We start from the raw sequence: 27753 nt of genomic DNA, 5'->3' as shown, positions 1-27753 counted from the left end.
ATTCATTGTGGATATCCTGAAAACCCGACTGGCTGGTGGGCCCCCAGGACAGGGTTGGGGACCACTGCTCTAACAGATTCTACAAATACAGATCTTCCCATCTCTGTAGTTTCCTCTTCATTCTCATCTTCCTCCTCCTCATCTTCCTTGTCTTCATTTGTTCCTACACTCATGGACCCCCTTTGATATTTCAGTCCCACCCAGAGCCTAACCAGACTCTTCGCTTGCTCACCTCATGGAATTTCAACTTCTTTTTCTTCTTTTCCTGTCACTTCTGCTTCTTTGTCCTCTCTTGCTGAAACACTGCAAATTTTCCTGTAGGGCCTCTGATTGTTGAGACATAGGTGAGAGATGGGAAAACTCCTTCCATCATTATGCTTTTGAAAGAGGTCTCCCTGACAAACCCCCACAGATGCAGATAGATCCGAGTCAGAACAGTTGTTCGGGCTGGCTCTGGTATAGAAGAAGTTGCTCCTGTAAGGGTCTTTTCAGATGCAGATTCTTCAGCATTTGCAGAGCATGCAAGTGGAGATAAGGGGACTGGTGAGTGAGATGTGGATCCTCAGTGCCCATCTGAGGTAGCTAGTCTCCTCTCAGGAATAGATGGTGTAGTCCTTAGCACCTGAGGCACCAACTCCCAAAGAACCAGACACAGGTGAGTTGGCATAATGGTTGCTTTATGAGTGTGCGTGACTCAACCTATAGAAAGACTTGTTGGTCTATTCACTTTGTCAACAGAACATGTGATACTTTACAATCAGTATCATAGTCTCCTTTTTACATATATTGCTATACATACAGAATTTGTATTCATACTAATGCAGCTAATGCACATAATTAATTTTCACAAGTTAATTAATTGAGGGGCAGATTTTAAAACCTGCACGCAGGCGCAGATTTGTTTGCGCAACCCAGCGCGAACAAATCTACGCCCGATTTTATAACATGCGCTCGCAGCCGCACGCAATTTATAAAATCCAGGGTCGGTGCGCACATGGGGGTGCACAATTGTGCAACTTGCACCCACCAAGCAGCGCAGCCTGCCTCCGTTCCCTCCGAGGCCGCGCCGAAATCGGAGCCGCCTTGGAGGGACCTTTCCTTCCGTCCCCCCTTCCTTCCCCTACCTAACCCGCCCCCCAGCCCTACCTAGAACCCCCCCTTATCTTTGTTGAAGATAAGGGGGGCAAATGCCGCTGTGCCTGGAGGCTCAAGCCCTGCCCCGCCCCTCCCTTCCCCCGGACCACCCACGCCCCATCCCCTTTTTGCAAGCCCCGGGACAGACGCGTATAGGCTCGGCGCGCGCAGGGGTGGTTTTTAAGGGTTACGCGTGTAACCCTTTTAAAATCCACCCCATATGTGTGTTTGGGGAGAGGTGAGTGCTGTAAAACTGAAAGTTTACCTAAGGTACCTAATACCATTGCACTGGCCTTAGTATCTTTCAACAGAAATCATTCCAGTCAATGGAAGCCCTTAAGAGGGTCAAGTCGAAAAAGACTAACCTTCTGGTGTAGCAATGAGCATTTAGGCACTTGTATAGCCCAAATCTGCTGGCAATTTCTGGGGGGGGGAGGCAGGACCTCTATTATGATGGCCAGTTTTGAGAGTGAGAAGCATAGGGATTGAAAGGAGCCCAGGTGACTTCGCTGCTCAAAGGTTGCCTGCACAGTTCAGTCATTTTGAGCCTATGCAGTTCCCGTTCTGTATGGGAGCCATGCAGGCTTCTGTTGGCTGTACAAGTGCACCCTGATCCTGGCAGGGCCATCTTTATTGCTTGGGCTCCAGTGCAGTCGCACTGTTGCACTGGCTCCCTTCGTCCGCTCCCCGCCAGTAGTTCTGCAATTGAACCCACCTATAATTTTTCTTATTTGGCATTCAGTAATTTTTGTAATTTTAGAGTAGGTAGGACTAGCTGTTCTCGAGTTATAAGTATGACTCAATCTGCCCAACTGTATTTTTAGCTGGATAAAATTACACTTTAAATTGTCTCAAGAGGGCCTATATAAAGTATGTGTGTAAATTATGCGTGACCATTTTTAAAACTTTAATTTACACCCATGGTTTTCTCCCCTGAGCAGGTTACATCCCTGGGAAAGCCTGTTTTACTGTGACCATTACTGAACACATGGTGAAAATACATGAATACTTTAAGTCGGCTGAATTTCCACAGATGGATTCACTGCTCAAAGGTTGCCAGATTTTACCTACGTTCTTCTTGATTAGGTATTTGAAAGGTGAATTTTAAAAGCCCGCTGTGCGCCAAAACCAGGAGATACGTGCATGTCGGGCCGGTGCACGCCAAGCGGATTTTAGAAGATATGTGCGTACTTGCCACTGCGAGCACAAATGAAACGTTCAGAAAAGGACGGGACGTGGGCTTGGTCTGTGGGGCATGGCCATTCCTGGATTCAAACTTGAAATTTGCATGAAAAATACTTATGCGTGCAGGCGCGTGCCGGGACCCTCTGCCATGTAACTTTACATCTGCTATGGATGACGTGTAAGTTGTAAAACAAAATGTTCTAGGCAGATTAGCAAGGTTTTAAAGGTCAGGGCTATCAGGGGATAAGGGAGGCTATGAAACTAGAGGGGTTTGGAAGTTCTATCCTTACCTGGGAACGAACTGGGAAAACTGATGATGTCATCAATGGGCGTGTCTATTAAAATCCCCCCACTTACGCGGTAGAAGCGGCATTTGCCCGCGTAGGTGCACGTCCACTTAAAATTGCACGCATATGTGCACGCGGTCAGGCTATTTTATAAGATGCGCTCATATACATGTGTATGTTATAAACTGGTCAAATTTCCTGGGCATGGGCCGACGAACGCGTGCCTGTGTGCACCCACGCGCTGGTTTAAAAGTTACTGTCCCTGGTTTTAATGAATCTGGCATTGGGCCAGATGTGCAAAGGCATTTCTCCCATTTTGTGTCCATGGGAAAAATGATTAGCACATCTGTCCCATCTGTCATGTGGCCCTTTAGCTCCCAGTCATTCTATTTCTTTGGGAGGTCAATATTCAGAAAAGCAGCTAATAGATAACTTTTCCAGCTAAAGTTAGCTGGATAAGTTATCAGGGATATTCAGCAGGATAAAAGTCTCCCTCCCCACAAAAACTCCCAAAAGATAGTTATAATAAAGTTGAGGGTCTGTTGGCCTGAGAGCCACTCCACCCATCTACAAGCCTAGCCCGAACTTTCCCACCCCATCCAATATGCTCAAAACCCCCAGGGCTGCCGGGATCACGGTATAATCATACTGCTCCTGGTGGCTTCCAGTGTTGCTTTCACAGCAATGTTGGAAGCACAAGCTAGCAGTGCTGTTGTCAGAATAATAATCTTGTCCAAGGAGTCCTAGAAATGTTTCAGGGAAGAGGTGAAAGTAGAAACTTTCTTTCCCAGAGTTCAGTGTCCTATGGAAGAAGACCAAACAGTAGGAGGCGGGAAAGCATCAGAGGACCAGCCAGGTGGGAGGAAGCCAATACAGGATTGAAACACAGAAATATAGAACATGATGGCAGATAAAAACCAAATGAGCCATCCAGTTTGCCCAGCCACCTCCCCTGCTCAGCTTTATAGTCCCTTGGAGATCTTTTGTGCTTGTACCATGTCTTTTTGAATTCTGATATGGTCCTCTTCTTCACTACCACCACAGGGAGGCTGTGCAATGTGTTCACTACCCTTTCTGTAAAGAAATATTTCCCTTTCACCCTCATCCCCTGATCCCTTGTTCTAGAGCCTCCTTTCCATTGAAAGAGGCTCACCTCTTATGCATTTATTTCTTGGAAGTATTTAAGCTGGAGGCCTCCAGGGTAGTAGGGGGGGGGGGGGGGGGAATGAACTTTGCCACTCTACCCACAGGCCTATTTTATTTGTGTGTAAATCCAAGAGTGGCTGCAAAGTGAACTTTTTCTTCATTTGCATCTAGCTGCATCCTCGTCCCAGTGTGATGGAGGCTGTGTGATAGCGATTGCTTTTCTTCTAAATTGGGCCAAACATTTTACTTACAGTTACTGCCATGCTGCAGTTCTTCAAGACACTCCCTAAGCAAGGATACACATTAATGAATGCATCATCCAAGAAAAGGAGTTTATAGGACAAAGCTGGGCAAATTACAATCTGTGGGAAGTTACCATCCAGTCCTCGAGGAAAATCCGGTCCCAGCCAACAGTGGCTAGAGCTTATTATTTCCAGCTAGAAGTGATATGATTAGGCTGAATTTGATGCTACTGCCAATCCATCAGACCTCTGCTCCTCAGAGTCATGTCGCCATCAGATCTTCAGGGGATGTTCCAGCTTCCCGTTCCCCACTCCTCGACCTTAAGGCTTGTCTCCTCATCTAGACTGGGCTCCCAATATGGCTTTCAAGCCGAAAAGATTGCCTATCCCTCTATAGAAGGTAGTCACTATTCCAATGACAATCAATTGGTCCTAGAAGACTTGGGGAAGGAATTCTAATAAAAAACTAAATCATGTCAACCAGGGCTTAAAATATGCCCAGGACCCAAACATTTTCAGAATGCCTTGTTGATCTTCCTCAGTTGTAATATAGGATATATTAGATTTTTATAATGTAGTGAGGATGGATGAGTATCTAACACTGGATTTTTAGATTAATAATACAATTTCAGACAGCTAAAATTTGAATAGGGGAGTCTGAAGAACATTCACCATTGCTACATTTGGGGAAGCCATCCTAACAACCACAACAAATTCATTGAGTATGTTAGTTCCTGTATGCATATGATCATAGAAAATCAAAGTTTTCTTAGGATCTCCATTTATCCTTATGTAAGAACCCATTAAATGCCCCAGTAATATAGCTGTCATTAATATAAGAGCATGTTTGGAATAAGGAATGACTTAATATCTTCTGGGGTATTCAAATGTCATTTAGATGGTTGGAATAATACTTATCCGTCTAAATGGCTTACCCGGGTATACTGAGTGCTTATCTGGCTTAGGCCTGGATTCTCTAATACTGTCAGGCTCTTTGAATCGCGCAGTACAGGGTGGTGGGGGGCGAAGCAGGGGGCAGTCCTGCGATAGCCAGCAGTGATCGCACCTCCACGGTGCCATCGTAAAAGGTGGTGCTATTGGGCGCGAAATTGGCAGCGAAAAGGGTTCTTACCTTTTCGCTGTCCGCGATGTCTTCGCGGCCTCCGCCCCGGTGCCGCCCCGACTCCTCCTGTTCCGGTCTTGACGCTGCCCCCATTTAGTGATCGCACGCGAAAAGTCCCTTTTTGCGTGCGATCCGCATAGAAAATGACCCCCTAAATGAGTTACCCAGCTAGAATTTATCCAGATAAGTTGGGAGCGTTCTGTGGGTGATCAGGAGGTGTTTCGGGGAGGAGTGGAGTTAGCAGGATAAAATAACTCATGCGGCTAACTCTGGTCGAGTATATTCAGGGGTGCGACCCGCAGGCCAGGAGTTATGGGAATCGCTCCTGTCTTATGAAAAACATTAATTTAATAAGAGGGTTTGGGGGGCAAAGTTGAAGGTTCAAGAGGAGGGCCTGAGAGTGGGTTTTTTTGGGGAGGGGGAACCAGGCAAATATTTTTTTTCTTTTTTTAAATTACATTTGTAAAAAAAAAAAATAAATTACATTTGTTGTTTTTATATTTGTTCTAAATAAATTGAAAACATGAAATAAGAAATGAACCCTCCAAAAAAAAAAATAAATAAAATAAAACACAAAATAAAACGAAACATAAAAAGATGTCTGTGCACAACCCTACTCACATTTATCTCAGCTGCTGATTTGAGTAATTGGCTGACATTCTGGATTTGCCATGAACTAATTTCCTCTGTTGAGGGGTCTGTTGTGCTACTAAAACTGGTTTTGTTTTGTTTTTTTTTTTGCTACTGTCTGTTTAAACTCTACTGTAGAAGGCTGTGGTTTGACTTTTGTGGAAAACCCCCAGTTTGTGTTTAAATAAACTTGGCAATATTGGAAGCACTAGTCCAAAGTAGGAACTGAACTGTGTTTCTAGGGCTTGGGCTTCACCCGAGATGGAGGTTACCAGTGAACTGTTTCTATCTAGAAGTCATTTACCCGGGATGTCTCTTCAACCACAGAGGGACAACGTTTTCCGTGGCTAATAAAGAAATTAATTTTGAGATTCCCTGAGCCCAGGCCACATCTGCTCAACCAATTTCAAAGAACCCCAGTAGCCAGTGAAAGATATGGTCGCCCATTCACTGGTTATATTTTATTTACCTTCATTTGGAATTACACTATAATGGCCATACTGATGCTGAAGAAAATTGTATTGCTCAAGGCTATGATGCCTTTTATTGAATCAACATGAGAATTACCCAATGATAGTTTACATGAGCATTTGAGGCCATGTAGGTTCCCTTCTTCAGATGACACAAGACAGCAAAAGAAACACACACATATAATAACCTGGACACCTTTTTGGCATTTTAGGAGATTGTACTTTTATCAAGCACGAGGACTCATCATTTATTAGGAGGTAAACGCAAAAATAGGTTTGACACAGGATGATCATGCATTTTGCTTTTACTTTTAACAACTCAATTTCAGAATTCACTATTAACTACAGTTAGAAGCTCAGAAGGAAATGCACCTTAAACGTGTGGAAATAGAACAGTACATACACACACTCTGTATAATATGGCATTTTTTTTTTTTTTTTAGCATGCTGGTACTGCTCAGCGATACAATTTATAATCAGATGGCAAAAGGACTATCAAAAAGCAAGCAGGGAAATGCTCTAATATTTTATGGCATTGCAATGAATATCACTGTCCCTTTTTCTCGTGTCACTATGCACCATTAGCAGTACTGTACCTAATCTCGAAACCTCCTGTCTATGACATCTTTTCACTGGGAATCAATAGAATTTTTACAATCCACGGTTGGAAGGCAGCTGTACCAATGAAATCGTATCCCATGTACTGTCCTTAGTGTGAGCCATGCCACAAGGTGTAACATTCCCTGAGGGTTATAAAGCTAACAAGGATAAAAATTGATTTCTCTGTATATTGGCAGCCCTGTACCTGACAGGGAAACAGCAAAGCTATTTGCCTTTCAGCTATGTTCTCGTTCATGTAAGGCTGTGTGAATTGGTTTGCACAAACTGCAAACATGTTGGACTTCACCAGATTTGTTTGTTCACAGAAATATTAATTAAGAAGTCAATTATCAGTAGAAGTTGTTAAATCCACAGGTAGTTTTGTACTCACGGGCCTGGCAGTAGTTCTCAAAGCATAAATATGAATACAGTTTTTTTTTTTTGGGGGGGGGGTGGAATTTGCTTACGTGGATACCTGGAACAGGGGAAAACATACGTGCACAGATTTGAAAACTCCATTCTGAGCATATACTTTACTCCTTCAACCTTAACATGCCCCTGAGAACGCTCCTTTTTTATGTAGCTGAAAATACACATCATGAACCCCATGCATACGTTTTAGCTGCTCTGAGAAATGTATTTTTCAGACAGGCCAATTTACCCAGGTAAACGGCTTTGAAAATTGTCTTCAGTTTTTTGGAAAGGTTTTTTTAAAAAATTTTTTTTTTTAAATGTCTGAGTTATACAGTAGTTTGTAGAAATGTGTCAAGGTTAACCAAAATGCTAACTTATTAAAGGCAGATAAACATGTGTGAACTTAAAAGTATTATATTCTTAGAAAAGCGCCATAAATACTAAATCCACACAGCCCTGCTTCTTTGCAAGGAACAATATTGGATGACACTACACTCTTACAATACAAAACAGTGACAAATGTTCTCCCACCCCCTCCCCTGATTCCCCGTGTAGTTACAAGGTACCAAAGCAGCAGAGTAATGGGGGAAAAAAGAGGCTCCATCTCATAAAAAAATTGGGGTGGACAAACATCTTTTCAGGTGAGAAGGCTCACAACCAAACTTATTATCTCTCACTTCTTTCCCACAAACACCGAAGTACTAGTGCAAACCCCAGGCTAACCCTTGTTCCACTGGCTCCCAACTGGCTTAGGGACACTTTTTTTTGTTTCCCCACATTCTGTTCATAAACCAGCTCATGTTTTTAATCGTTCCTTGCTATACTGCTGTAACCATTTTACAGGGAAAATAGTCTGACATTTTGTAACCTCTTTAATGATTCTGCAGGGGACACTAAAACAGGGGACTGCTCAGTTCCATACCCCTAGATCCGGGGGTCCCCAAATGTGGTCCTCAAGGTCCACAATCCATTCTGGTTTTTAGGATTTCCACAATGCCTGTGCACGAGACTTATTTGTAAGCACCATCTCCACTGTATGCAAATAAACCTCATGTATATTCATCATGTAAATCCTGAAAACCTGACTGGGTTGTGGCCCTCGAGGATCGGATTTGGGGGCCCTCCTGCTCTAAATGACCCCCTTTACACGGTACAGTGCTTTCATACAGAAAGAAGAGCTGAATATGATAATACACAATAAGGCCACAATATCACAGTTAAGGACTTTCAAAATCAAGCTCTACCTAGTAATGATATACAACTCCCTTTGTCCTGTTCGCTTGCTTACAACATATCCAATTTCTATTCCACTGATGGTCCTTTTCTAGATTTAACATATTGCTTAATACAACAGTAAAGGAAGGTTATCAGTTACCACATAAGGGTCACAGGAGAAAAAATAACCACTGCCTCTCTATTTATTGTCGGCTCTGAGTTAAACATGCCAAATTCAGCTTCAAGAAATGGCTTTTTGGGCTAATCAGAAAAAAGACTAGCAAATGATTTCCTCAGGTTTCGGATAGTCTCAGCCTTGGCTTCATCTTCATTCTGACTTGAACGAAAGAAGGATGATTCAGTGAAGCTGAAGGCATTTGTCAAGGACTGCGATTTACTATAAGAAAAAAAAACAAATTGCATTTAGTGTGCATTTTGAATGTAAACCAGTATCAGTACCAATACAGCACATGAATCAATGGTAAGGATAGTATTGCCTAGAGATGTGCACACTCATATTTTTTTTTCTTTCGTTAATTTTTGGAGATTTTTTTATTCATTTTTCATTTACAGGGTATTTATTTATTTATGTTTGGGAAATAGTGCACAATATTTGCCGAAACTGAAAAATACACAAATGTTTTAATTTTAAAAAATCTTTCAGATCATTTGAAATGAAACAAAAATGAGTTCTTTCAGTTCATTTGAAATGAAACAAAAATGAGCTCATTCATCCCATTTTACATGTTCAGTGTAAATGAATGCACATCTCTAATATTCATGCATAACACAGAGAAGTGAACTTTCAAAGGAGTTACAAGCATCAAAGTAATGGGGTAGATAATCAACGGTCAGCTGGATAAATAACTTAGCTGGATAACACTTATCGGGCTATGCTGCTGAATATCCATGCACAAAACGCTACTTAGCTGGCTAAGGGTTAGCCAGCTAAGTCTAGACCTGCTCAATAGCAGGTCTAGACTTAGCTGGTTAACTTATCTGGCTAAGTATCAATATTGCTACTGAGCTGGATAAGTTATTTGGCTAAGTAGAGCTGTCCTGATTCACCCATTGCCCGCCCATATTCAGCTATCAGCTATCCGGCTATCAAAAGCCCATTTACATGTATCAAATCATTTGAACAGTCAGCCTTATGGAATGAATTTTCAAAGGGGTTATGGGGTAGAATTTAAGAGGTACGCACGGGTGTACATGTGCGCGCTACCCGGCATGCACACATGTACGCCTGATTTTATAACATGTATACCATCTGGTCCAGGTGATTTGCTACTCTTCAGTTTGTCAATCTGGCCTACTACATTTTCCAGGTCCATTGTGATTTGGGTCACTTCATCTGAATCGTCATTCTAGAAAACCATCTCTGGAACTGGTATCTTCCCAACATCCACATCAATAAACACCAAAGCAAAGAATTCATTTAATCTTTCTGTGATGGCCTTATTTTCCCTAAGTGCTCCTTTAACCCCTCGATCATCTAATGGTCCAATTGACTCCCTCACAGGCTTCCTACTTTGGATATATTTTAAAAAGTTTTTATGAGTTTTTGCCTCTTTGGCTAACTTCTTTTCAAATTATCTTTTAGCACCATCAGTTGGCCGGTATGCGCAAACTACTTCTGCTCCAGGGGAGCAGTAAGTAGTGAAACCAAAAAAATGTAAGTTTCTGGGATGGGTTAAGGAGGTGGGGAGGAGAGGGGGAAGATGGAAGGGGTTTAGGTAAAGGTATAGGAAAGTTCCCTCCCAGACCCCTCTTTGATTAGAGCAGAAGGAACGGGGGACGGACTGATTTCGTCGCCGCGCATAATTACTAAAATCCACCCCCCCCCACGCGTGCCGCCCACACATGTGCGCATGGTTTTTTAAATCTACCCCTTAGTCTCTTGCAGGTTCCTTATCTTGTTGGAATGTATGCCATCTGGGACATAAAGCACCACCCTTTCACCAAGTTGATCCTCCCTATCTTTGCAATATAATTTGTACCCTGGTATGGCACTATCCCATTGGTTATTCTCCTTCCACCATGTCTCTGAGATGCCAATTAAGTCTTTGTCATCATTCACTGCTATATACTCTAACTCTCCCATTTTATTTCTTAGACTTCTGGCATTGGCATACAAACATTTCAAAGTGAATTTTTTACTTATAGGAACATGGAATACTTTTGCTTTTATTAGAACCTCTCTGTTGGGATGCCCTAACTCTCCTGCTTCATTAGTATCCTTCGAAGACACCTTCATCCGAACTATGCGTTGTTGAGCAATTGTCGGTTTTCCCTTTGTTCTAGTTTAAAAGCTGCTCTATCTCCTTTTTAAAGTTGGCTCCAGTAGTCTGGTTCCACCCTGGTTAAGGTGGAGCCTGTCCCTTCGGAAAAGACTCCCTCTTCCCCTAAAGGTTCCCCAGTTTCTTACAAAACTGAATCCCAATTCCTTGCACCATAGTCTCATCCATGCATTGAGACTATGGAGCTCTGTCTGCCTCTGGGGGCCTGCATATGGAACAAGGAGCATTTCACAGAATGCTACCCTGGAGGTTCTAGATTTCAGTTTTCTACCTGAGTCTAAATTTGGCTTCCAGAACATCCCTCCCATATTTTCCTATGTTGTTGGTGCCCACATGTATCACAACAGCCAGCTCCTCCCCAGGACTGTCTAAAATCCTATCTAGTTGACGCATGAGGTCCACCACCTTCGCACCAGGTAGGCATGTTACCAGGCGATCCTCATGTCCACCAGCCACCCAGCTCTCTACATTGCTAATAATCACATCACCAACTAGGATGGCTGATCTAATTCTTCCCTCATGGGCAGTAGTCCTGGGAGTCACATTCTCAATGTGAGAGGATGATGCATCACCTGGAGAACATATCTTTGCTACAGGATCACTTCCTGCTGCACCAAGTTGATGCTCTATCACTAGGAAACCTTCCTCCTCCAAGGCAGCACCAGAGCTGCCAGACTGGAGTTAGGACATAGCTATTATGTCCCCGAAGGTCTCATCTATATAACTCTTTGTCTGCCTCAGCTCATCCAGGTCTGCCAGTCTAGCTTCCAGAGACTGGACTCATTCTCTGAGAGCCAAGAGCTCTTTACCCTGGGTGCACACATACAAACTCTCCCGGCAGGTGCATAGTACCCAGATCATATTTTGTACCTCATTCTGAACTTAGGAGGAAGCGCGTATCAATCCAGATTCAGAAAAGGCCTCAGAACAGAGATTGCACTGGTTGCCTTACTGGATGATCTTCTCAGATACTGCGAAAGAAGCCAAGCAGTAGCTCTAGTGCTACTAGATTTCATAAAGGTAATTGACACCACAGATCACAATATGGTGCTATTGAGACTAGCAGAGGCCGGTGTAAGTGGCAAGGTCCTAACCTGGTTCAATTCCTTTCCGTGAGAAGCAACAATCTGTACTGACATCTCATCAGTACCCTGGATCTTAAACTTTGACATTCTTCAAGGATCTGCATTATCACCATTATTTGTTAACATATTCCTCAAGTCACTAGCAATGCTGACCTGAACTTTTGATATTAAAGTGTACATCTATGCTGATATTGTTCACCTTTTCCTACCATTGAATCCAGACCCATCATTAGCTAAAAAAAAAAAATGAAGTATGAGTCACAGTCATTCAGAAATGAACCAAAAACAACAAACTTTACTAGAATCCAAAACATGCACAGACACATTTCTGACTTCAAAATCCTGCAATAATCACATGTAAAAAGTCCTCCTGGACAAGGAGCTCAACATACTTCCACAAATCCAGGCAACGGTAGAAAGCTGCCATTTTCAGCTATGCAACTCGTAAAGACTATGTCCTCTCATCGAGAAGAACATGCCATAGTAACCTCACAAATGGATTGCTGCAACACACTGTATAAGGGTTTAACAGGCAAGGCCCTCCACAAAATTCAGATAATACAAAACTCTGCATGAAGGATGCCAACTGCATGATCATATCACACTTGTCCTACACACACTAAATAGGTTACCAGTCTGCTACAGAGCCAAATTCAACTCTCTGACACTGACCTTCAAGAGCAGACAAACTTAACTAATTGACAGAAAGGGTGTCCTTATACTTGCCTGTACAACCAATAAGATCCTCATTGGGGACTATAACAATTCCGTTAACACAAGAAATCAAACAAACTGATATCTATCAACAATCCCTATAGAACTCCCTCCCAGAAGAGATCTGATAAACGTATAACTACATGTGTGTTCAGAAAATATGTTAAAGCCAAGCCTGTCTCTTCCTCCAATCTTTTAATGCCAAATCATAGCAAGCAACAAAGCAGGTGGACCTTACAGCCTACAATGAACATTCAAACTGATGAATGACTTTTTTTAGTGTTTGAATATGCTGTTATAACCTTTTTTTTTTTTCTCCCCACTGAGACATTAAATGTTTATTTTAAATCTAGGTACTACTATTGATTGTAGGTTTATATGTGAATTAGTGAGTATAATTTAAATGTATGAATTATTCGTTTAATTTCAAATTTGTATAATGAGTTTCAGAATTAGTAATTAGAAGGTATTTTTTAAACATTTTATTTATTGATTTTTAGTATACAACACAAGAACTAGTTTGACTAGAAATTTAAGTATGCATATTAAATAAGAAAATCTATAAGAAAAAACATAAAGGGACGAAGTAAAACAAAATATTATGCTCTTTAGAGACCACAGTCTTGGAGAGAATTCCATACAGGTTCTAAGGAAAACCAAGAGGAAATAGAATCTAAGAAAATTCACATAGAGAGGACTGATTATTAATTAGTGTTTGACCACTAGTTTCTGGTCTACTATGCTAGTTCATTCCTTACTGTGCACCTTCTTAACTGTAAACGGCTACTACCAATCTCTGATGGTACATCACCATCCATATATGTTGTACTGTGTCTGGGGTGATTTTCTTATTCAAAAAGCAAGTAACAAATCCAAATAATAAGTAAATAAATACAAAATGAAGGTGACGATATGACATCATAAACAGTACTTAAGCTACTAATTTCCAGCTATCCATTTCAATTGGATAACTATGGGGTTAAAAAGCTCCAACAGAGAACACTTCCTTTTTCAGTTTACCACACTGAACTGACCGCAATTTCCAATCACAAGTTGAAGACATAAATAGAGAAATGACAGTGAAACTTTCTAAGTCAGCCTATAATGCTTAACATGTGAGATGATATTCTGCCCCTACAGCAAAGCAAAAGTGTCTGGGCCTGCAGATCAATGATAATGTTCCTGCCTTGAAGTCAGAAAAGCTGTAGGCTCCAATCCTGATGTTCCTCATTGGGTAACTGGTCAAGTAGCAGAGGCACTGCTTTAGGGGCTTTTTTTTCATTCAGTAAATCCTTCCGCTGTTTTGGATTTCCAATTCAATGGGAATCAACCTCTATTGGGCTATGGGGCCATGAGCCTTCACTATACATTTTCTCCTGTTTTATATTACCTTCCCAACTCTCTCCAGGCATCACAATGCCAGTCCGTGTTCAGGGGACACAATCCGTGATTCCCTCCATAATTCAGCTAATGTGAACCCTAAGTCTGGCCACTAAGTGTTGTCATTGAATAATAACTGAGATTTCTCCCCCCCCCCCTCTCTCCCAGGGACTATGAATGCTTGAGGAGAAGAAGCTGAGCCCAGGAATGAAATCCAGGCTCTTCACAAGGCAGTACATAGCACGTGCTACTGAGCCACCCAGCTAGTCCTAGAATCACTACCACGAAGTTCAATGATTGCTGTTTCAAATCTTGGAAAGATTCATATGTGAAGAAAAGTAGAACTAGTCAGAAAATTTTTGATTGACAAAACTGATCCTTATCTGCTAACATCCACCATGCAATGTTGCATTTCTGAAAATCCTATACAATTTCTTCAGCACAAGAAATTGAATCTGGTTTAAATACAGGTTACATTTCACTTAATAACATACATGACTATCAGATTTAGTGCAAGGGCATTAGGCATTAGCGATGTGAATCGGAACCGGAATCGGTTAAGTTCCGGTTCCGATTCAAATAGTGCATTTTCTTTCGTCCGGCCCGATCGGTTTTTTTTTTTTTTATCGGCTGCGCCCGATCCGATAAACAAAAAACCCACCCCGACCATTTTAAACCGTTCCCTTAGCCTCCACCACCCTCCAGACCCCCCCCAAAACATTTTAAAATTACCTGGTGGTCCAGTGGGCCCCAGGAGCGATCTCCCACTCTTGGGCCGTCGGCTGCCACTAATAAAAATGGCGCCGATGGCCCTTTGCCCTTACCATGTGACAGGGTAACCGTGGCATTGGCCAGCCCCTGTCACATGGTAGGAGCACTGGACGGCCGGCGCCATCTTTAAAAATGGCGCGGGCCTTCCAGTGGACGGCCAGCGCCATCTTTAAAAATGGCGTGGGCCATCCAGTGGACGGGAGGTTGGTGGAGGCTAAGGGAGCGGTTTTAAAGGGTCGGGGTGGGTTTTTAGGTTGTGTCCTAACTCCCGTTAGTGTGCACTAACCTGATTAACGATTTTTTCACGATAAACCGGTGGAATTTCTATTGTATCGCACTCTTTAATGATTAATGACGATTTAAAAAAATATCGGACGATATTTTAAATCATCAAAAAACGATTCACATCCCTATTAGGCATCCCAGGTAAATCTTCAGCCTTGTTTCCCCCTCTTCCACAACCCTAGATTAACCTATTAACAGTAGCTCCAGCACAGTGCTCATTTATTTATTTATTTATTTATTTATTTATTTTATTTAATTAATTAATTAATTAAAGCTTTTTGTATACCGGCATTCATGATAAAATCACATCATGCCAGTTTACAAGTAACAAGGGGGGGTGATAACCTAGAACATTTAACAGGTGACGAGAAGCAAGAAAGTTACAATAAAACAGGGGAAGCAGGAACTGGGAGAAGACAAGAAGCCAGAATAGTTTTAGGAGTAAGAACAAAAAAGGAACAGCTATTTACATAGTGCTGGAATGTAACTTGGTGGTTGTTGCAGTCAGTCCGTTATACTAGCAGCAGAAGCATTCTGGTACAGTTCTCCTCTTTTGGTGGCATTGGCTCTATTATGTCATCTCCCCTCTCTCCCTTCCTTCACATCAGACCCCTTTCACCCACATTATCCTCCTTGCCTCTCTCTTTTCCCCACTCACCACTGCCTCTTCCTCTCGCTCAGCATCTGACCCCTGTCTCCTCTCCTTCTCCATGGCTAAATGAGCAATGGGAGTCTGTGCTCTGCTCATTACTGCTATGGCTATTCTGTGCCGGCCTGTTCAAAATAGACAGACTGGCACTTCCTACTGTAGACCTTATAATGCACAAGATTAGCAGCAGAAAGTGTTGAACCTTACGTTTTGAATGTACTTGTGTTGACAGCACAGAAGGGGCAGAGCAGTGGTGAGCAGCATCATAGGCGCCCATTACTCTTGTGGCTCCTTCACATTCTTCTGCAGGCAGTGCCTGGGTATCTCTGCCAGCCATGTTGCCTCCTCCTTTTTCTACAGGTGCTTTGGAGGGATCCCTGCCAGCCACACTATTCCAGACCAGCTTCTTTTTCATTTCTTGACTGTCCAGATCCTGGTACAACATTCTTTGCTGCCCCTCCCCCTCTACATTTTGGAATTCTAGCTGACTGCCCAGTTTGCCTAATGGTTGCACCAGCCCTGACTGAAATTGAATTTAGGAATAAAAGAATTGGATTGTAACACAAATTAGATCTTGGCTTCAATGCCTCCCTCTTTATTGACCCAGTTGGGTCTTGTTCTTCTTGGACTTAATTTATCTTTTACCTTCTTTCGATATTTACTGAGGTAGGCCAATATCTTTACCTCATCCCTGAAACATAATCAGAATCTTCACAATTTGAGGTTTCTATAATCCAGATAGATGGAAAGACAAGTGCTACTGAGGTTTGTGAAAATTGCTGTGAACTTTGATGGAGGCTGAATCAGAGGTGCTCTGATTGAATCTGAACTAGAATGACCCATCAGGCTAAGGTAAAGAGCAATTAAACTAATTAAAATTGGCCTATCCATCCCTCCATCCTTAACTAGGTTTTCTAGCATAATCACACAGGCATACTGAACAAGATCTAATAGGAATATGATAAATGGAAAGGAAAAGAAGTACATAAAAATAACTTACTTCAGCTGTGGATGAGACTGTGGCTTCTGTTGTGGAGCAGTTGCAGATTGTGTCTCTGGTAACTTTCCGGCTATGGAAGGCCCTTGGCTTTGAGGACGTGGTTGCTGAGTTGTGGGGCCAGGAGGTTTCACTGGCTTGGAGCTTGCAGGTCGGATAAGTGGTGGCTCCTGGGCAGGCATCCCTGGAGGGAACGTTCGTTGTGGTTGCAACGGCTCTTGGCTTTGAGATTGCGTTCCTTGGGGTTGCACTGGGCCCCCTAAGTTCAGTACAAGAAAAACTTCAAAATGTTACAGTATCAAGGAGGTTTTTTTTAAATAGCCAGTATGCTTTTGAACTAAAAGATGTTAAAACTGAGAAACAAGATTCTTTAACACATGAACAGGCTGGGCACTCAGAAAGCTACGTTGTTTTTATTAGGACTATTAACCATGTTTATAATACATTAATAGACAATAAGTAACTTTAAATAAAGAATCGTATATTTTCCTTGCAACAGAATGCTATTATTGTGAAGAACAGCAGGTGTAATAAACAGAGTTACCATTTTTATGTGCTGTTCCTGCAAATAGTTTGGGGGAGTAAAACATGTAATTCCCTAATATACTTAATATATGTTGTTTCTAATGTGTATGTTTATCATCATTATACCAATAAATAATTCAAATGTTGAAGACTTTGTGAGATCATGTCATATCTTGCTGGGTATTTTAATGAATGAAGTAGTGCACTCTTATTGTAAACTCTTAATTGTCACACCGAAAAAAAACATCTCATTATATCAGGAAACATAAGGACAGGGCTATTTCTTTAGTAAACAGTGCCAACTACAGTTTAAAAACATGCCATATGTATATTTTAATGGAGAAAATAACAGTAAGAGGATTTTCAATCACATCTATGGTCTATTGTTTGATAATGATGCAATGGAAAACTGTTCTTTATGCATGTATACTTATGCTGTGAACAAGAAAGAAAGATATTGCTAAAAGCTATGTTTCCATTTCATACTAGTGCAGCATTTTTTTCCTTCAGTCTGGAAAGAAACAGTTCATTGTAAATTGTTCTCCATGTAAGAAAGTTTACTAAAACACATATCCACTGCATATATTTAAGGCAAGGGTCAAGAATAGGGCAGAGGAAAAGTGTCACTGTCTCTCAGCTTGCTTTTTCAAGAACTGATGATTTTAAAGACGATCTGACCTCAGTGAGTGTAGCAAGAGTTTCCTCCAACTGAGAGACTTACAACACATGGGCAGGCTGGCACTAAAATAAAGACAAACCTCTCACCACCCACCTTATGTCACATTGTACTATATAAAGTTCACTTTTGGACAGCATGACATTTTTGATCACGAGTATCTTGATTTATTATAATACCGTGGCATTTTAAAAGGCATGACGCAAGCTGGTGCACAGGCTTCGAAAAGCTCAGCTATGTATAGGAATGAAAGTTGCCTGCATTTAAAACTGATCAGCAACAATTCAGAAGAAGACTGCATCATCAGATCATTGGGTTTCAGTCTTCCTGACTGAAACTGCACTCCATCAGATTTAACAGGCAGTAAGACATAACATTTGATCCAGAGTCAGGTGTCTTCATGTGGTCAAAGGCAGTCCTTTGCTGCCTAAGCAGTTGTGGCTAAAGTTTTATCCTCTAATGAATTATGATGAGTCTGTAGCAGAAGACCTGGCAAATGCACTTTTCCAACCATTTTAAAGTTACATGTTGTCACTCATCAATCTCTCCTATGCACTTCTCATGTGCAGAGAATAATAAGCAGGAACATATGCAAATATATCTCATGCATATTCATTGTGGATGTCCTGAAAACCAGACCTGTTTGTGGCACTCCTGGACTGGAGCTGCCTACCGATGCCATAAGAGAAGGCGGCTTAAAAGTCCATACATGCCATGGGGTAAAACCAGGACTGGATTAGTCTATCCTGAAAAATATGGAACCAATTGGTAATTGAGGAAGGAGGAGGACAAATCATTATACCTTCCCCTCTGCTTTTAGGGTCACTGATAGAAAAATACAGAGTTAAAGAATAAAGGCCAATTTTTCCCATAAGTAGAAAATGGAAGAAAACAGTTACAAGTCAAAGCCCTACGTTTTCACAATTGCCTTAAGGGAAGTTATAGTCACAATAAAAGCTTGTAAATAGAGCTCATCTAACTTCATTAAGCAGAGTCTTGCATATTATTCTTTGAAATTACTTTTTAAAATAAGATTTTCAGGTAAGAATATATCGATAGCAGGTAATCCTAATCACCAGAAGCTCAAAAAACGAGGCCTTACAATGCAGTTGTTCCATTTCCTGTCTTTCCAAGTCAGTGTTTCTCCTTTCTGCCTCTCCTTTTCATCTTCTCCTGCAGTTTATTCTGTTATTTGATGTTTGTTTCTTTCAGATTTCATCCCTTTCACTCTAGCCAGTCTTTTGCTTTAAATCTGCACATGTTGTACAGGTGGAATGTCAAAAACAACAAATATCTAAATGCAAATTTGTTTTTGCAGGCAACACGCTCAACCAAGGATTTTCAAAATTGCTGTGCTTTGTTTTTAAACTCTTCTATTGTTCAGTAAGAGAATGGCTGTGTATAGGAACACTCATTCACATGCGACTAAATTCACAAATAATCATAAACAATATCACTAACTATGATCATAGGCTTCTCTAGTACTTTTGAAGTTTAATGATATAGGGGAATCACCTGGTGATGATTGGATAAACCATAATCATTTGATGTTCACAGTTTTTTTTTTCATCCTGAGGAATGGGTGCATGGGAAAACATTTATTTGGGTTTGGGTTTTTTTTTTCATTTCAAAGGTTTGGCAATGCCATGCATTTGGGGTGCAGAAATCCAAAGCTGTATGTAATGGCGGGTGAAAACTGATGCGTACTGACAGGGAAAGTTACCTTGGGGTGATAGTGTCTAATAATGTGAAGGCAGCAAAGCAATGCGAGATGGCAGTGGCTAGAGGGAAGCTTGGCATAACCAGCAGGAAAAAGGAGGTGATAATGCCCTTGTACAGGTCTTTGGTGAGACCTCACCTGGAGTAGGAGTGCTGAATTCAGTTCTGGAGACCGTACCTCAAAAAATATAGAGACAGGATGAAGGCGGTCCAGAGAAAGGCAACCAAAATGGTGTGGGGGGTCTACATCAAAAGTCATATGAGATGAGACCAAAAGACCTTAATATACATAACCTGGATGAGAGGAGAATCAGGGGAGATATGTTACGGACTTTTAAATACCTGAAAGGAATTAATGATGCACAGGAATCAAACCTTTTTCAAAGGAAAGAAAACTGTAGAAGTAGGGATGATGACATGCAACTCAGAGGGAGTAGACTCAGCAACAATATGAGGAAATATTCCTTCATGGAAAGTGTGGTGGATGCATAGAATGTCCTCTTGGAAGAGGTGGTGAAGACAAGAATGGTAATGGAATTTAAAAGGGCATTGGATAAACACAGAGGGTCCCTTGTGGCTAAAGGATGGAAATGACAGGGGTAACCTTTGTTAACTGGGTAACCTGCACAAAACGGCAATTACTACTCATAGCCAGCTCCTATCCCTAACAAAAGGCATGGGTGAAACCTACATGGAGCAGCATTTACTATTCTTTATAGAAGGCATGGGGTAACTTGTACAGAGCTACAGTTTGTTATTACTTGTAACAGAAAGCATTGGGGTAACCTGCATGGTGCAGCAGTTACTACTCTAAAAAAAAAGAAAAACTGGGCAGACTGGATGGACCATGTCTTTTTCTGCCAACATTTAATATGCTTACAATGTAAGTGATCAAGAAATCTTGATTTGTTTTAAAATATTTAGAAGTTAAGATTCAATACAAAATAGTGCAGAATCATACATCTAGGGCACAGAAATCTGCAGGAGCAGCATGCGATAGGTGGTGAAGAAATGATATGCACAGATCAGAAAAGAGACCCCAGGGTGATAATGTCTATCTGATGATCTCAAAGTAGCGAAACTGTGATAAAGTCCATGATCAGAGCTGGAGAGATGCTGGGGTGCATAGGAAGAAACTTAAGTAGAAGAAAAAGGGAGGGGATAGTGCACCTTTACAGGTCTTTGGTGTGGTATCACCTAGAGCAGCGATTCTCAACCGGTGTGTCGCCAAACAGCAGCAGGTGTGTCGTGTGCTACCGGTCTCCTGCTGCTCTTCCCTCCTCTTCATTCACCGAGCGAGAGGGACAATCTTCCACTGCTGCCATTGCTGCCCGGGCTATCAGCACGTTCAAGCCCGGATGGGAACGGTAGCAGGTTAGTGGAGGCTGGAAACTGCGGATGGGCCTTTTCTTCTTCCCGCACCTGCCTCCCCCCCTGGCCCGGAACAGGAAGTGATGTGCAGTGGGGTGCACGGGAAGAAGAAAGAGCCATGCCACATGAAAAAGTAGCGGCGGCAGCGTCGTCCCCGAGTAAAATCAGAAGCAGCCAGAAATCGGCACAGGAGACAGCAGAATAAGCCTCCCGTGACCGATGGGATTCTTCTCTCTTGGCCAGCGGGGGCTAGAGGAGGAGGCTGCTGCAGCTACCATTTGTGCTCGGGGAGGGGGAGGGGGGCAGGAAGTGAGAGCGAGAGAGTCAGCCAGCCAGCCTGTCTGTGAGAGAATGTATGTGTGATTGAGAGTGTGCATGTGTAACTGTGATTGAGAGCCTGTGTGTAAGTGTGAGCATTTGATTGAGGTCATCTATGTAAGTGTGTGAGAGAGAGCATGTGTGTGATTGAGAGAAACTGGTCAGAGAGGAGATGTGTGTATATAGGAGAGACAATGGAAGTGACTGGTCAGAGAGATGACTGGAGTGTGTGTATGTGTGAGAGAAAGTGATTATGGGAATGAAAAGCCTGTGCATGTGGAGAGAGCTAGCATAGGAGTGAGATACCTGGGTGTATTGCATCAGGTATCCCAGGTAGTATAACCATAAATAGCATTGGTACAATAGCATCAGGCTTCCAAGAAGGCTGGACTGATCTGAATGGGGGAACCATGGTTAATATCCAAACTTCAAGAGCAACTGCCAAGGTTAAAAGTTTTGATTATACATAGACATTGTTTAAGAGTACCATCTTGGAAGCCCAGACTAGATGTATTCCACACATTAGAAAAGGTGGAAGGAAGGCTAAATGACTACCGGCATGGTTAAAAGGGGAGGTAAAAGAGGCTAACAAAATATCTTTCAAGAAATGGAAAAAGGATCCAAATGAAGAAAACAACATAAGCACTGGCAAGTGAGATGCAAAGCATTGATAAGGAAGGCAAAGAGAGAATTTGAAAAGAAGCTTGCCATGAAAGCAAAAACTCATAATAAAGACTTTTACAGGTACGTTTGGAGTAAAAAACCTGTGAGGGAGTTATTAGACTATTAGACAATCAAAGGATAAAAGGAACATTTAGGGTGACAAAGACATAGCAGAGAGACTAAATTAATTATTTGCTTTGGCTTCATTGAGGAAGATATGAGAGATATCCATGCCAGAAATGGTATTCAAAGGTGATGATTCACAGGATCTGAAACAAATCACAATGAACCTGGAAGATGTACTAGAGCAAATTGACAAAATAAAGAACAGCAAATTACCTGGATTAGATGGTATATATTCTAGAATGCTGAAAGAACTGAAAACCGAAATTGTGGACCTGCTATTGGAAATTTGTAAACTATCATGAAAATAGTCTATGGTACCTGGAGGGTTGACAATGTAATGCCAATTTTTAAAAAGGGATCAAGGGGTGATGCAGGAAATTACAGACTAGTGAGTCTGACATTTGTGCCAGGCAAAATGGTAGAAGCTATCATAAAGAACAAAACTGATGAACATATAGATAAACATAGATTAATAGGACAAAGCCAACATGGATTTAGCCAAGGGAAGCCTTGCCTCACCAATCTGCTACATTTTTTTAAGGGTGTAAATAAACATGTAGATAAAGGTGAGCCAGTTGATAAGAGTGTATCAGGTTTTCCAGAAAGCATTTGACAAAGTCCCTCATGAGATACTTCTTAAGAAATTAAAAAGTCATGGGATAGGGGGCAGTATCCGATTGTGGATTTCGAACTGGTTAAAAGGAGAAAACAGAGAGTAGGGCTAAATGGTAAATTTTCCCAAAGGAAAAAGGTGAATCGTGGAGGGCCTCAGAGATCCGTTATGGGACCACTGCTTTTTAATATATCTATAAACTGCCTGGAAATGGGAACAATAAGTTAGCTGATCAAATTTGTCAACGACACAAAATTATTCAGTTGTTAAATCACAAGAGGACTGTGAGAAGTTGCAAGATGACCTTGCAAAACTGGGAGACTAGGCATGCAAATAAATTAAATTTAATGTGGACAAATGCAAAGTGGCTGGGCCCTGTGTGTGCTGAGTGCATTTTAGAAAGGGCCCGGCCACGTGCGTAACTTCCAATATGCGGAGAAGTGCCGGGCCTGAAGAAAGGGCTGGGCCGGGGGGGCGGAGTCTGGGCAAGGAAGGGGTGTGGTGGGGTGGGCCGGGACCGTGCTATTAGATACTGCATGTTTCTGGCCAGTGCATGCTGCATGGATTTGAAAAAGCAGCCGAGTACGTGCGTATCTCCCAGTACATACACAAATCCAAAAGGCAAAAAATGGGCGGGATCTGGGCGGGACATGGGTGGTTCAGATCCATAAATAAAAATGTGCCTGTACGTACTTATGCACATAAGCACATGCCGGGGTCCCCTACCATGTAATTTTACTTCTGCTATAGAGGAGGTTTAAGTAGAAAAAAATATAGGCTACTCAGGAGGATTTAAAGGGTCAGGGCAGGTAGGGTAAAAAGAAGGCTAAGCTGGGGGTGGGGACAGGCGGGTAAGGAAGTCCTATCCTTTAACTGGGCGAAATGGGAATGGACTGGGGAAATGGGTATTGGCGTCGGCGTGTGTATCTTACAAAATCCCTCCACTTTCACAGTAGACGCGGCATTTGTGTGCACCCACATAAAATTGTACACACATGAACGTGTGTCTTGCCGATTTTATAATATGCATGCATATATGCGCATATGTTATAAAATGGATGTGTCCATGTGTGCCTGTACTGACAAACATGAACACATGTGGACCTACGCACTAGAATGAAAGTTACCGTCCCTAAGAGGAATCAATTTCTCCAGTTAAAACCTTGTGTTTTGCTTTTAGGAGCTCTGTTTTACTTAAAATTTCCATGCAAGTGTATTATTACTTATCAAAAAATGTTTGTTTTTGTCGATCCTATGCACTTGGAGACTTTTTTTTTGTTAGATACGTCCTCCTGATTGTGCTGGACACCAGATAAAAGAGAGAAGGTGTGATTGAAGATTTTTTGTTATTTATGCAGATGTTGCTCTAATATAATGTGGATTAAAATGTAAAGATGTGTTTCTGTTTTTTTTTTTTAATTTGCTTGTATCTACTGCTTAGCGGTATGTTTTTCTTTTGCTGATTTTTATCATATTTCTTTGTAAATATGATTGAAATTAATAAAGAAATAATTATAAAAAAAGAACTGTTTGCAGGAGGACACGAGAATTTGAACAGAATGGGACAGCTCATCATAATGTTCTCTTGCCACAGATGAGTATATTTGTTGGGGATATTGTGGGACAGTTTGGCCAGAGATTTGAGAGCTTGAACATTTTGGGACCAAGGCCAGCTTTAGGAGTGTGTGACCTGTGCGATCGAGGAGAGCATCAAACACTGGGGCAGTCAATATACCGCCTCCCTATGTGACAGCTGGGCCAAAGAAAAGACTTGGTCCTTCTTCCGATAGGGGCTGTAGGGCCTAAGAAGGTGCTGCTGCTATTTCCCACGTCCCTCTCTGCATATGAGCCAAAGTGCTGCTGCTGCTGCTGCTGCTTCTCCTATAAACAGGAGAGCAGTTCAGGAGGCCTGGTGTTTTCAAATGCTGATTTCTGCCACTGGTGCCTCTCTCTCCCACACAGTGCACTGTTTGAACCCTGTGGGAGAAAAAGATGCCAGCAGCAGGATGCAGCGCTGGACCCCAGCACTGTTCTCCTGTCAGCAAGGCGGGGCTGGGACAGGTATGGAAGGTAAAAAGCAAGGCAGGGAGGATGGAAGAAATGGAGATAGGGATAGAAGTGTGGAGGGGCAAGAATTGAAGGGGAGGGCAAGGATGGAAGGTAGGGGGGACAGAGATTTAAGGTGTTTGGGGCATGAATGGAAAGTGTGGGGAAGGAGCCATGGATGGAAGGAGAGGAGCAAGGGCGAAAGGTAAGAGCGAGGAGAAGGAACAGGGACAGAAGATGAGGGGTAGGAATGGAAGGTAAGAGTGAGGGGAAAATGGAAGAAGAATTGGGGGCAGAGATGGAAGTTGAGGAGACACAGGGTTGGAAGATGTGGGGGCAAGTATGGCAGAAGTGGGTAGGGATGGAAGGTGTGGGGGTCAAGGATGGAAGAAGAGGGACAGGAATAGAAGCTAAGAGCGAGGAGAGTAGGCTGTAGGTGGTAGTATGAGTGAAGCTGGCATTATTCACTGGATGAGGTGGAACATCAATTTCTGTTTTCATACATGGCATTGGTTAGCCTACAGTCAGCCCTGATTGGGACTGCTTAATATGAAGTCTCCTTGTTATAGATTAATAATTATTCTGGACACAGATAAATGTTCAATATATTTAGGAAGAATTTTATTTGCATAAAAAAATCCCTAACAGAAATTTGACTAGAAGGTCATCGTGAGATAGCGCCCCTAGTGTTCCCCTATTTACCTGTGCAGGACCAGGCTAGATACCTGGTCCAACTTAAATCCACTAAGAAGAGTATGCTCTGTGGGTGGGATCCTGTGGGTTAAGGGGAGCTCAGAGGGCATAACCAGAGACCGCGGAATAAGAGCTGGGATCCAGGTAGGGATAACCAGACCAGGCCCTGGTCTCCAGGAGGAAGGCAGCTCCTGTAGAATATTGCTGTCTAAACATTGAGCTGTGCTGAAGCTGATCTGTGAGTTCTGAGGGAAACAGTACTAAACTATGAGTAATTGAGAATACTGTTCTGAAGGGACAGTTGTGTGATTGTGAAGCTGTAATAAAGATGTTTTAAGAAAGGTTGGTGTCAGTCTAGGTTTGTGCTAGGGAATCACTGCTCATTGCCACAGTCATATTGTTCATGAACATTTCCGAAGTAAGTTACTTATGAATGAATGTCTTGATATACAGATATTCTCTCATTGATAGATATAGAGTTAAAAAAAACACTAGAGATTTTGAAAATCCGTGGTTGAGTATAGTTGAGAATATTGAAATTATGTAGTTTTTTTGTTTAGGTATGAGTAGATTTTCCTCCATCAGCATTTCTATCTATTGAAATCAGATTTGTCTCCTTTGGTGTTTTTTCCCAGTTTATCTCAGGATAATTCTATTTGGAAGGCTTTTTGTTGTTTTGTTCCTTATCATTCTTTAGCTGCTGTTAAGCTTGCATAATTCTTTGTTTCTAGTGTTTCTCTTTGAAAGTTTCCCCTGCAACAGCCTTGTTTTCGAAGCAAAACGTGGGCCTGTGTCGGAATCAGTGAGTATGGGTCAGCTTAAAACCAAAGGGCCAGATTTTCGTATATACACTCGGGCGTAGATTTGTGCGTGCAAGCCGGCGCGCACAAATCTACACCCGATTTTATAACATACGTGCGCAGCTGCGCGTATGTTATAAAATCCGGGGTCGGCACACAAGGGGGTGCACAATTGTGCACCTTGCATGCGCCGAGCCCTAGGAGAGCCCTGATGGCTTTCCCCGTTCCCTCCGAGGCCGCTCCAAAATCGGAGTGGCCTCGGAGGGAATTTTCTTTCTACCCCCCACCTTCCCCTCACTTCCCCTAACTAACCCGCCCTCCAGCCCTACCTAAATCTCCCCCTACCTTTATTATTTAAGTTGCGCCTGCCTCTAGGCAGGCATAGGTTGTGCGCGCTGGCTGAGTGCCAGCACGCGATCCCCCTGCCTAGCGGGTCTTCAGAGGCCTCTGGCCATGCCCCTGCCCGCCCCCCACCCCGCCCCATTTTTCAAGCCCCAGGAAATGCGTGCGTCCTGGGGTTTGCGCGCGATGCCGAGCCTATGCAAAATAGGCTCAGCGCGTGCAGGAGGGGTTTAAAAGGGTTACGCGCGTAACCCTTTTAAAATCCACCCCAAAATGTAGAACAGTGTTCTGGTGAAGTGGACACCTTGTTGAACTATTGCTCATCCTACTCTAAGATAGCAGTGGGCCATCTGGGATCTACAGATTCAATAGCATTCTTAGGAGATATGTTAACAATTTTTGAGTATTGTGAAAAAGTCATCTGCAAAGAGTTGATATTAAATTTTGTATATCTGTTTCTGGTGTGTTTTTTGTTTTCTTGTGTTAAGTATAGATATTTTTTGTTTTATAAAATTTAAGGGTATTTTTTAATTTTGTTGTTTTGCTTACCTGTTTTTCTATATGTATATGTTTTTTTTTTTATAATGGAGGGTTAAAGATTAGGTTATATTATTTATTTACTTTGTATGTGTTATTGTATATTATTTAAGAATATATGCACTATATTATTTATATTCTTTGATGTGGTTGGGTATTTGTCTTTTACATTTGATTGGATGTTATATATTTTGGATTCAATGATTTTGTATAAAATATTTATAGGCCACAGCAATTCAATGTTCTTGATGGTTTATATAAGAACAAACATAAATACATAAAACAAACAATAAAAAACAGTATATTGAAATATTGAGAATTTTTGTGGGGAAATTTAATTTGAATGAGAACATGTTTCTGTAGTTTGTTTCAATACATTTGTCATTGTTTGTCATTGAGTATGGTTCTTGGAAGAATAAAGTTGCATTTAGATATTTGTCTTTTGGCATTTCACCTGTTCAACCATGCAGCTTTGATTGCTTATGGATCATTGGGTTTATTTGTGTATTGGTTTAAATGTACACATCCCAGCTTAATACACCGAGGGTGTGAGCTTTCTAGAAGCACTCCAGGGGATCTGCTGCTTCTAGTGGAGGCAGGTTAGCATTGTCTAAGATTTTGTCCAGGTAGTTTGAGCAAGCTGATCACAAATAAAGTGGTCTTTCCTGTTTAGCTGGCAGCTTCTCTTAGCTTTTGG

General features: G+C 42.0%; 1 protein-coding gene across 1 annotated transcript in view; it reads right to left on the bottom strand.

Moving 5' to 3' along the window:
• Positions 1 to 6422: 6422 nt before the first annotated feature.
• Positions 6423 to 27753, bottom strand: part of SYN2 (synapsin II) — a 758733-nt gene continuing 737402 nt past the window's right edge. Inside the window, exons 12-13 of the mRNA XM_029600782.1 lie at positions 16631 to 16886; positions 6423 to 8843 (exon numbers count right to left, since the gene is read on the bottom strand). Of these exons, the coding sequence (XP_029456642.1) occupies positions 8708 to 8843; positions 16631 to 16886 (392 nt within the window). The 3' untranslated portion in view covers positions 6423 to 8707. The remainder of the gene's footprint in view (positions 8844 to 16630; positions 16887 to 27753) is intronic.

Source organism: Rhinatrema bivittatum, chromosome 4 (genome assembly GCF_901001135.1).
Source record: "Rhinatrema bivittatum chromosome 4, aRhiBiv1.1, whole genome shotgun sequence".
Classification (NCBI taxonomy): domain Eukaryota; kingdom Metazoa; phylum Chordata; class Amphibia; order Gymnophiona; family Rhinatrematidae; genus Rhinatrema; species Rhinatrema bivittatum.
Note: the sequence above shows the minus strand (reverse complement) of the source record. Positions and strands in the feature narration are given on the sequence as shown.